Consider the following 12,050-nt stretch of genomic DNA (forward strand, 5'->3'; position numbering starts at 1 on the left):
GCAGGGGCAGGGGCAGGAGCAGGGGCAGGGGCAGGAGCATGGGCAGCAGCCACAAATGTACATGGATTAGCTAAGAAGGTCTCGTTCTTATCAACAAGAAGGGAGGTGTGTTCAGTTGCCAGGCACGGTGGCAAAAGTCAGCTAACAAGTCTGCAGATAAGACCAGGAGCAAGAACACAGTTTCCTCTGATAGCAAGCACTTCAGGCTTGTAGATCCAGTGCACACGGGCTGGATGACCAGCCCTAGGAGGGGGGCATGCTAAGTTCAGTAGTAGGGCTTTGATGGCTCCCACTTTGACTCATTTATATCTTGTCTTCGTTTACACATAATTCAAAATTCCAATGATGTCTGAAAATTTTAGTTTAAAGCCTAAAAGGAGCTCTCCTCAGGCCCTAGCCCAGTGATTTGGGTTGACATAGTGGCTACATATGGACAGAGACAGCATGAGAGGCTGGCAGCATGCATTCTTACTTCAGCTTGTGGCTGCCTGGTACTCTAGGGGGACCAGAAGAGAGAGTGGGATGTCCAGAAGTTACAGAGGGTTGTGAGCCACGTGGAAGCTGGGAACTGAATCCTGGTTTTCCAAAGAGCAGTCCAGCTCTGTTATGGGCATTCTTGAATTTTGTTAGATCCAGTGTGTGTGTGTGTGTGTGTGTGTGTGTGTGTATGCGCGCGCGCGTTCCTGCAGAAGCTAGAATTTCAAGTTAGGAAATAAGGTTTCCAGAGTTAATCCTACATTGTGGGGTACTAGTTCGGAGCAAGTATGGGTGTGTTTTTCAGCAGACACAAAAGCAGCTCAGGCGGGATCTATTAGGGAGTAAGTTAGAAGGTAAGAGGGCTGTTATTCAGGGGACATTATCTCCTCTCAAGAAAGGTACTTAGGAAATTGTGAGAAAGCCTCAGTCACTTAAAATTGAGGGGCTGAGGGAATGTTTCAGTATATCTGGGTATCTGGGTGGGATATCCAGGGTTAGGGCAACCTGAGGATGTTGGGAAGGGCAAATGATTTAAAAAAAAAAAATTCTGTCTTCTGTAAAAAGCCAACCCAGGGGTCTGGAGCTATGGTTCAGTGATTAAGAGCATTTGCTGTTCTTGACGAGGACTGGGTTAGGTTCCTGGGATCCATATGGGGAAATCCCTCGGTTTCTGCCCTCAGCGACCATCAGGCACACACCTGGGTCACAGACATACATACATGAAAAATGCTCAAACACATTACAGAAAAAAAAAAAAACCAAACAAACCCAAAACAACAACAAAAACCCCAACCAATCTTCCAGGCCTCCATACTGCCTTCTTCAGAAAGGGGAGTAGGTGAAGGATTTAGAATCCACCTCCTCCCGCCAGTTGCCATGGAGACAAACCTCAGTCTTTTCATTCCTTCTGGTACTGGGAATGAAGTCTTAGCACAAAGGAAGAGACGGTGCTTGTACTGTGCGGACTGTAGTGTGGCCCCTACTGCAGCTATAGAACCAGACCCAGGGACAAAGGCTAAGGTTAGTCGCAGCTCAGAGTCCTTCCTTCTGCTAAGACTTCTAGTAGCTTCGGGAGCTCTATTGGGCGGAAGGAGTGAGTGATCCGTGAACAGAGAAGAGAGATACTAGACTCCCTAGAGTTCTAGGAAATAGGGGCGCAGCTTGGTCACCGCTCTCGCGGATGCACAAGAGAGGGCGCCCCTCCACCATCGCTCCCTGCCGGCGCTGACCCCGCCTTCATCCGTCCTGAGTGCCTGTCGTTGGATGGTGGCGCGGTCTCTTCGGCTGGAGTCTGAGAGCCTATTGGACAAGAGCTCTGGCACCCGCCCCTAGCCAGCTCGGATTGGCTGGCTGCACGTTGGCTCAACGGAAGAGGCGGCAGCCGGCGTGCGCCTGCGCTCCAGCGGGCTGCGCGGAGGCGGCAAGGCGGCGCTGGGGGGCTGGCTCGGGCGGCAGCGGTGGCTGTGGCGGATGGGAGCGGGCCGCTTTGGCGCGCCCATGGAGCGCCAGGGCAGGGCTGCCGCCACCTCAGCCGCGGTCGGCGAGTCTGCGGACTCGGAAGCGCGGAGGCGGGAGCCGCTGAGGCGCCGGGCGAGTAGCGCAGCGCCGTCCGGGTCCGGGGAGGCGGAGAGTGTGAGACGGGAGCGGCCCGGCTCACTCGGCGGCTCCTCCTCGGCCGGCCGCCCGCGCGCCGAGGGCCTCCGGAAGAGGCGGCCGCGTAAGTGCGCCGGCGGTGCCCGCGCGAGGGCTCCCCGCCACTTCCTCCCTGTCCCCTGGGGTATTCTTTCCCTGGGACTCACTCTTTTTTTCTTGAGAAGGCTCCTCCTCTCCCAAGACCCTTTGAATCACCCATCGCGCTCACAAATGAAGCCTTTTCTATGGGGATTAATTTGGAGGTTATTAGAAAATGCCCCTGAAGCGCAGCAGGCCCAAAATTCGACTCTGGGCTCGATAGGCTTCTAAGCTTTGCTCGCTTTTCTTCCCGAGAGAATTCAGGTCATCTCGCATCCAGAGGTCCCCCCACCCCCGTTTCCCTTCCGTTAGTTCACGGGAATTCCGGTTTCAGCCATAGCATTCTGGGCAGTAAAGCCTTTTCTTTGGAGGGGAGTCGGCCTGTTCCTCAGTTACTCTTAAGCCTAGGGAGTTATTCTTTTTCAGAGAATCGGTTTCTCATTTTATTACCAATTTGTGTTTCTTGCCTTGTGTGTTTTCTCCCCTTTAAAGCCTTTAGGGCTGTTTGTTGTCTAGCATCCATGACTTCTGCTGAAAGTGTCAATTGTCCTGATAACTGTAATAGGAACTTTTCAGCATAGCTGTGTTTTACATGTGGTTAAGTCCTGGATATCAGATTGCGGTATGAGGAAGGTAAAGGCTGAGTGCAGGCTATGAGAATTACGGGAAGTGGCTTGATGTGTGGGATCGGTTGGATAGTCCGTCCCAGCCCTACCCCCACTCCCAAGTTGCTTTTATCGATGATTTGAGCGATTGGATGTAGCTCTGTTTTGCCATGGAAAGTTTGGGGATGTATGTATATATAGTATTTTATATCATATGTATATATATACATATTTTCTTTTCTCGACTTGCAAGAGATTTGATAATACCAGCCCACTTGGGAGGTGGAGGCAGAGGAATATGAAGTTTAAGACCCTGTCCTAAAAGAAAAAAGGCAAACGGATTTTCAAAGTGTTCCTGTTGTAGAGTCGTTTACTTGATTAATAATTTTCTTATTACACTTATTTATCATGTGTGTCTGTATTGGTGTAGGTCAGAGGACAACTTTGCGCAGGCCTGGAGATGGAGGTCAGGTTGTCAGGCCTGAGAGCAGACTTACTGACAGTGATGAATTGCCCAAGTTGGCCTCGTCCTCAGGGCAGTCCTCCTTCAGTCACCGTAGTGCTGGGTATATACTGTGCCAGTGCCAGGCTTCTCTTCCCCTTTCTCCCTTCTTTCAGTTGTGGGTTGGAACACAGGGCTTTGTTCATTCGGTAAATATTCTGTCTCTGAGCTGTATATAGTATCTCTAGTCCAAGCACCTGAGTTTTGTTTTTGTTTTGAGACAATCTCATATTCCAGGATATCTTTTTCTCTAGCTCTCAAGAGCTGAGGTTAGAGGCCTGTGCATCAAGCACCTGATTTCTAAGCAACAGAAAAACCTGAAGTTCCTTTGTGAGTTTGCATTACATTAACCTGAGTGTCAATGTTAGAGGGTTAATGTGACAATTAGCCATATGTAAATGATTATGTCACCCAATTTGCAGTGTTGTTTTGGATTAGTTGTGAGTCTGGTACAATTCAGCCTGATGAACTCCTGTGGTAGGTATGATAGTCTGTTTCACTGACCAGAACAATGGTGCCCACGACAAGTAGCTACCCTGCAATTGAGGAATTTTAGCCTTGTGTTTTTCCTTCTATCTACTGTTGTTGTTGTTTGTTTGTTTGTTTGTTTGTTTTTGAGACAGAGTTTCTCTGTGTAGCCCTGGCTGCCCAGGAACTCACTCTGTACACCAGGCTGGCCTCGAACTCAGAAATCCACCTGCCTCTGCCTCCCGAGTGCTGGGATTAAAGATGTGCGCCACCACTGCCCAGCTCTATCTACTGTTTTATTGATTGTTTTTTTTTGTTGTTGTTGTTTTTCTCTCATTGCTTTAGACTAAAACAAACATGACTTGTGTATGTGTGTGTTCAAGGCTGTCTTGGGAAAAGTGACTACCAAGTACTGAATGTAAAAATGGCCTACAGGGCTGGGGAGATGGCTTGTTCAGTAAATTGCTTGCTTCAGAACCCAGGTAAAAAAGCTAGGGGTCCAGTGGCTTGTGCCATTGATGGCCACATGGGAGAGCAGACAGATCCTAGAAATTCACTAGTTAGTTAGTGTAGCCTACTTGGCAAAGTTCCAGGCCAGTGAGGCACACTAGCTCAAAAAGTAGAGGGCACCTGAGGAGCTACTCCCATGCACACACACAAATGAATATTAGTTTGCACCTGCACATTTTCACATGCATGGAGAGTTAGAACACAAGTGCTGGGCCCAATTCAGTAGTTGGATTAAGAACTGGAGAGGTGAGGTGATGGCCCATGCTTGTAATTCCAGGAAGCCAGAGGTAGAGGCAGGCAGATTCCTGAGTTCCTGACCAGCCTGGTCTACAGAGCAAGTTCCAGGACAGCCAGGGCTACACAGAGAAACCCTGTCTCAAAAACCAAAAAGAATCTGGCAGGTGCAGGCCTTTAATCCCAGCTCTCAGGAGGCAGAGGCAGGTGATTATCTGTGTTCAAAGCCAGCCTGGTCTACAAAGGGAGTTCCAGCACAGCCAGGGAGGGTGGTTACACAGAGAAACAGTGTCTCAAAAACAACAACAACAAAAAACCCAAGAGAGAAAGAGAGAGGGAGGAAGAGAGGAAGAAAGGAAGAAGGAATATGAATCTTGAGAGGTATGAATCTTGAGAGGTGTTTAAGACACTGCCTTAGCCAGGGCTACATAAAAAAACACAGTTTCAAAAAACAAAAACAACAAAAATCAAAACAAAAAAAAAAGCTGCCTTACAAATAAGTCATGAAATCTTCACCTCTTGAAGGCTGGGATTATAGGTTTTGTTTTGTTTTGTTGTCGCTATGTCTGCTTTGTCTTGTTCTGGGTCTTGAACTTAGGGCTTTTTGCATGTTAGGCAAGCATTCTATACACTGAACAACGTCTTTTTTCCTTTCCTCCGTCTCTCCCTCCTTCCCTCTGTCCCTTCCTTCTTTCCTTCCAAGTTTAAATAAACCACAGACATTTAGTTACTTATTTGTATATTTACTTATTTTGTTGTGTACGTATTTGTGTGTATGTGAGGGCGGCATATACAGGGAATTCAGGGCATAACCTGTGGGAATTGATTCTCTTCTACTTGGTGAGTTGTGGGAATTGAACTCAGGTAGTCATGTTTGAAAATATGCTCAGGCAGTGTCTTAAACACCTCTCAAGATTCATATTCCTGCTTCCTTTCTTCCTCTCTTCCTCCCTCTCTCTTCTCTCTTGGGTTTTTTGCTTTTTTTTTGTTTTTTGAGACAATGTTTCTCTGTGTAACCGCCCCAGCTGTCCTGGAACTCCCTTTGTAGACCAGGCTGGCTTTGAACACAGATAACCACCTTGTACCCATTGACCTATCCTGCCAACCTATGATTTCTTTATTTTTTTTTCTAATGTGGTGTCAGATATTGGCCAATTCCTTTTCTTTGATTTCTCTGATTGTATGACAAATCATGAAGAACTGTATTTCAGATAATGAATGTGCTGAAGAAACAGTTTCTCCCACTTCAGTTTTCTGAGTGCTAAGATTACAAACAAAGCCACCACTCCAGGATTCAAACAGGATATTGGCTTTTTTTTTTTTTTAACACCATTCGATCTTCTGTACTGCCCAAGGATTCCCTGTTGGATGGAGAATGAATGCATTGAACCCTTCCAAGGGTATACTTTAGTCATAACTCTGAGAGAATCCACTGATAACTAATAATTTGTCTATTGGAAAGCCATCCGAGGTTAGAAACACTTGTTTTATTGTCTTTATACTACTTTCTTTCTCTCCTTTTCTTTCTTTCTTTCTTTCTTTCTTTCTTTCTTTCTTTCTTTCTTTCTTTCTTTCTTTCTTTCTTTCTTTCGAGACAGGGTTTCTGTACATAGCTTTGGCTGAACTGGAACTCACTATGTAGATCAGCTTGCTTTGAAGTCACTGAGGTCTGCCTATCTCTGCCTCCTGATCAGAGGCATGTTGCCCCCATGCTTAGGCAGTTGAAACTAGTAGGAGCTAATTTGTTTTGTAACTTGTGATCCTGGTTTATAGTAATGTTCTACCACACATGTTAATTGAGCAGTGTGGTTTCCAGACTGGTTTCATCCTAGACTTCTGTATTACAAGAGGCATGGGTAAGAAATGTAAAGTATTTTAAAATATTAATTTGGGCTGGAGAATTTGTTGAGCAGTCAAGTTTGTCGCTTTTGTTAGAGGGTCTGAGTTGGATTCCTAGCACCAACGGTGGTTCACAACTATCTGTAACTCTAGTCCCAGAGGATCTGTCTTTCCACCTCTTAGGGCACCAGGCACACATGAGGTGCACATACATGCATTCAAGCAAAACACGTGTATACTATAATAAAATCTGAAAAAAAAAAAAACAAACCTATACTGAATTCTGAAAAAAAGCATTAATGTTGTATGTGTTTGGGCACACATGTGTGGAAGTCAGAGGACACGTTTTAGGAGTTGGTTCTCTCCTTCCACTTTGTGGGTCTCAGGAATTGAACTCACTTGTCAGGCTTAGTGACAAGAGACTTTACCCGCCATCTTACTGGCCTAGAAGTTCTTTTTTTTTTTTAAATATATTTTTTTAAAGATTTATTTATTTATTATATGTAAGTACACTGTAGCTGTCTTCAGACACTCCAGAAGAGGGTGTCCGATCTTGTTACGGATGGTTATGAGCCACCATGTGGTTGCTGGGATTTGAACTCAGGACCTTTGGAAGAGCAGTCGGGTGCTCTTACCCACTGAGCCATCTCACCAGCCCGGCCTAGAAGTTCTTTACAGCTTTTAGATCAGGTAGTTGTTATATATCACAGGATGAGAAAATACCAAATGTTAAAATTTTGGGACTTGGCCAGGGAGATGGTTTAGTGGGTACAAGCACTTATCATGTATTGTGAGAAGTTTGCCTTGGGTGGAGAAGGCAGCTTCTATCTTCTCCCAAAGTTCTAGTGACAAACTGCAAAGTTCAGTCCCACAGAAGTTCACACTGATGAACCAATGAGTTGATTAGGGTTACTTACAGCCTAAAGCAGCCACATTGCAAAGTCTGGGCTTAGCATGAACGATGGCTTCCTTGAGGCTCCTTCCCTAGAAGCAATCATCAGTTACAGCAGATTGCACACAGATGACTGGGAGGAATGACTTGGTACTCAGGTGAGGGTCCAGTGACCCTCCCTACCCTCTTTCTGTGAGGGAATATTAGCTGTCAGCAAGCCCAGTTGTGATGATTTTTTGCAGGTGGAATGAGTGATGGCTCTTTGGTTCAGAGGACAATGCTATACAACACCATACAAACCTAACTACCTCAGTTTGATCCTCAGAGCTGTCTCTACTCAAGCCTTTTTACACTGCGCTGGGAGGCAGAGACAGGAGAATCAGCCAGAAATAGAAACAGAGTTCCTGTCTTACAGTGGAAGGAGAGAGCCAACTTGTGCAAAGTTGTTCTGTGACCGAGGAGCGGCTGTGGCACACACAAGAGAATAACATTTAAGAAAGAAAATAAATTATGGGGGCTGGAGAGGTGGCTCAGCGGTTAAGAGTACTGACTGCTCTTCCAAAGGTCCAGAGTTCAAATCCCAGCAATCACATGGTGGCTCACAACCATCTAAAATGAGATCTGATGCCCTCTTCTGGGGTGTCTGAAGACAACTACAGTGTACTTACATATAATAAATAAATCTTTAAAAAAAATATGAAGGCTGGGGCTGTAGCATGTAGGATTCCGTGAATTTGAACTCCAGTGTTGTATAAACCAGATGTGGTATCACCTGCTATAATCCGACCACCAAGGAGGATGAGGCAGGAGGATTGGAGGTACACAGTAAATTCAAGACGTCTGAGATGTATGAGAATATGAGATTCTGTCTTTAAAAATAAGGGGTGGGGATATGGGGTAAAGGTGTAACTCAGCTGGTAGAGTTCTTGCCTGGCAAATACTTGGCAGGTTTACCATTGCTTTAAATAGGTAAAAAATGATGGTAGCAAGATGCTGATGGTTGGTATAGCTACAGTTACAGTGATTGTGTGTTAAGCACTGTATCCTCTCCTCCCAACCCCCAGGTATTTTATCCAGGTCTCATCTAGTGAGGTAGGGGTGTGTGTAAGTGTGGCATGTGGCATGCAAGTGAGTGTGCACATCTAAGTGTACACACAGTCCCAAGCAGGGTATAAGGTAACTTCTTCCTCCATTGCTGTGCTATTGAGTCAGGGTCTTTAAGTAATGGAAAGCTCATCATATACCCTGTCAGAAAGGATGGCTAGCCAATGAGTTCCTCGAATCCACTGGTCTTCAATCTCTAATGTTGAGGTTACATGAATGCACAGCTGTGCTGAGTTTTGTCCTTGTTGGTTTTTTATGGATTCTAGGGACTTGTGCTTGCAGAGTATAGTAAGTTATTCACCGAGCCACATCCTTCTTTCAGTTTCCAGATGGAAAAATAGACTTAGTTAAACCTCTAAAATTTTTATTGAGATATGACATGGTGGGCTGTAGAGATGGCTCAGCGGCTAAGAGCACCAACTGCTTTTCTGAAGGTCCTGAGTTCAAATCCCAGCAACCACATGGAGGCTCACAACCATCCTTAACAAGATCTGATGCCCTCTTCTGGAGTGTCTGAAGACAGCTACTTACATATAATAAATAAATCTTTGTTTTTTGTTATTTTTTTAAAAAGAGAGATGATATGGTAGTACATTGCTTTAGCAATGTATATATAGTAGAGTATACAGGTATGTAAGAATCATGGGAACACTGGGATCAGAGCCCCCCTTTGTATTGTAGAGGACATGCTCTTCCTCTGAAGAGGACTCCTTGTATGCTATAGCACATGGAGCTCTTTAGAACTTGATGATTTTTAGACTCATTGCCAATCACAGGATACCTTTAAATTTCATTAGTTTAGAAAATGGAGCTTTTTGTAGCTTGGCAATACTGATTTAGAAAAGGGGTTCCTTGGCTTTTGGAGAACATTGGTGTTGGCAGAGTAGAGCTGGTGTTTCATAAGTGTCCCTTTTTGTTTGGAAACCAAGAGGGCCTGCCCCCTACTGCCCGTCAGTGATTAAAAACTTTTATTTAGTGCAGCCAGGTGGTGGTGGCGCACGCCATTAATCCCAGCACTTGGGAGGCAGAGGCAGGTGGAATTCTGAGTTGAAGGCCAGCCTGGTCTACAGAGTGAGTTCCAGGACAGCCAGGGCTATACAAAGAAACCCTGTCTCGAAAAAACCAAAAGAATAAATAAATAAAATAAAAAACTTTTAGTGCTTTTGATCTTTATGGCTTTTTTCTACTTCATTTTGAAGTAATTAAAAATCTTTTGTGTGCGTGTGATTTGTGTATATGTGCAGGCATGGGGCCTTGGCATGGGGGTGAAGGTCAGAGGACGGTTGAGATAGGATCCCTTTGTTTGCTGGCTGGCCCATAAATTTCTGGGGGTTCTCCTGTCTCTGTTTCCCATTTATTGTTAGGAATGCTGGGGTTGCAGATGAGAGCTGAGGTGCTCAGCTCCTTACATTTGTGCTAGGGATTAAGGTTTATGTCTTCATGTTTGGTTTTTTTTAAAGATTTATTTATTTTATGTATATGAGTATACTGTAGCTATACAGATGGTTGTGAGCCTTCATGTTGTTGTTGGGAATTGAATTTTTAGAACTGGTCAACCCACTCACTCCAGTCGGCCCCTCTTGCTCTGGTCAACTTCGTGTGCTCAGTCCCTGCTTGATCTGGCCCAAAGATTTATTTATTATACAAAACTACACTGTAGCTGTCTTCAGACACACCAGAAGAGGACGTCAGATCTCTTACGGGTGGTTGTGAGCCACCATGTGGTTTCTGGGATTTGAACTCAGGATCTTGGGAAGAGCAGTCAGTGCTCTTACCGGCTGAGCCATCTCGCCAGCCCTGTCTTCATGTTTTTACAGACATCAGCTTCTGTCCTTTGAGCTACTTTTTTATGAGTTTTTTTTTTTTTCCTGTAGCTAATCTTAGCATCCCTTTTAAACTTTTGTTGCAAAGATACTTAATTTTAAAAATTTCTCCATATGAACTTTTTCATCTTTGATTTTGAGAGAGAAGACTTTTTTTTTTTTAAGATCTATTTATTTTATATATGTGAATACTGTTGTTGTCTTCAGACATACCAGAAGAGGGCATTGGATCCCATTACAGATGGTTGTGAGCCACCATGTGGTTGCTGGGAATCGAACTCCGGACCTCTGGAAGAGCAGTCAGTGCTCTTTAACTGCTGAGCCATCTTTCCAGCCCTCATCTTTGATTTTGTAAATTAATTAATTTGTAGAGAAAAATTTGCTATCTCAGTTGTAAGGTGCTTGTGGTGCTGAGGTAAGGAACTCATTTGTACCCCTAGCACCCACTTACAAGCATGTTGCAGGCCCATGATCACAGAGGTGGAGATGAGGATCCTGGGCCTGCCAGTATACCCAAGTTATAGGTTTAGTAAGAAACTCAAACAATACGGTAGAGAAATGACTGAGGCACACACTCTGATGATTCCTGCCTCTCGTGTGTGCACACAGCCACACAAATAAAGCTGCTAGAATATCCTACCCTGACCCCCATGCTGAAACTTGAGCTTAGAGCCATGCGTGCATGCAAGCACACTTCAGTGTTCTCAGCCCAGGGATCGTGACTTTGTTGTTGTTTTTTTGTTCCCTTAAGTCAATAGAAATGAAAAACAGTTTGTTAAGAAAGACAGTCTAAAGTATGGAAGTCGGCATGCAAAATTCATGTACTCAGAAGTCTTTTGGTCTATTTTAATGGCTTTTCCAAGACTTCATTTATTGATCAATATGCACAGTATTTTTTCTGATTTCATTTATATCTTTTGTTCTGTGTATGTGTGTAGTTGTAGGTGCAGGTGTGCGTGCCTCTGTATGTGCGGAGGCCAGAGGAAGACACTGGGTATCTTGTTCTACACTCCCTGCTTTTTTTCTTTTGAAACAGGGTCTCTTTCTAAACCTGGACCTAGGGTGGAGGCCAGCAAGCCTCAGTCATCCTCCTGTTTCCATCTTTCACAGTGATAGGGGAACAACCAGATTTTTACCTGAGTGCCAGGATACTAATTCAAGCTCTCCTCTTTTACAGCAGGTGCTGTATGGCCAGAGTCACCTTTCTAGTTCTTAAGGTTTTTTTCCCTGTCAGTTTTGCTTTGTGACCCTTGCTTGCCTAGACATCCTGACAGTACTCCTGGCACTTCCTGAGTGCTGAGATTACAGACATGTATTACCATCCTGACTGGCTTTTGCCTATGTTAGGTCTAGCATTTTCTAGCATTTGAAGTTGTACATGACAGTATATACATATGTTTTTTTATTTGATAACACAGGCTCACACTGTATAGCTCAGGCTTTCTTTGAACTTGCAGTCATTCTCCTGCCTCAGGCTCTAGAGCACTAGAATTAACACGCCTGGGCCACCATACTCAACTTAAAATTTGTTTTTAGCTATGTGTAAAAATACAGCCTAGTCAACAGAGTGAGTTCCAGGACAGCCAGGGCTACACAGAGAAACCCTGTCTTGAAAAAAGCCCAAACAAAAACAAAAACAAAAAACAAAACAACAACAAAAAAAAGCCTGTTTGTGGGGAACTGTGTGGTGTTTTGACTCATGTCTATTGTATGTTTAAATCATTAATGTTAGCATATCTATTCAAGTGTAGTTTTTCTGGGTGAAAGGTTGCAAAATCCTTTAGGGCTGGGGATTTAAGTGTTGGGGTATACACATTATGGTATGTGAGTTCCTGGGTTAGATCCACAGAGCTACCCCCCCCCCC

At 44.6% G+C, this 12,050-nt stretch overlaps 1 protein-coding gene across 3 annotated transcripts in view; it reads left to right on the top strand.

The window, feature by feature from the left end:
* The first annotated feature begins 1,879 nt into the window (after positions 1 to 1,879).
* Positions 1,880 to 12,050, top strand: part of Pank2 (pantothenate kinase 2) — a 33,325-nt gene continuing 23,154 nt past the window's right edge. For 2 of the 3 annotated variants that reach the window (XM_021193673.2, XM_029536783.1), the window contains exon 1: positions 1,880 to 2,194. In XM_021193673.2, the coding sequence (XP_021049332.1) occupies positions 1,948 to 2,194 (247 nt within the window). In that variant the 5' untranslated portion in view covers positions 1,880 to 1,947. The remainder of the gene's footprint in view (positions 2,195 to 12,050) is intronic. The other variant, XM_029536781.1, reaches the window with a different exon arrangement.

Source organism: Mus pahari, chromosome 3 (genome assembly GCF_900095145.1).
Source record: "Mus pahari chromosome 3, PAHARI_EIJ_v1.1, whole genome shotgun sequence".
In the NCBI taxonomy this organism is placed as follows: Eukaryota; Metazoa; Chordata; class Mammalia; order Rodentia; family Muridae; genus Mus; species Mus pahari.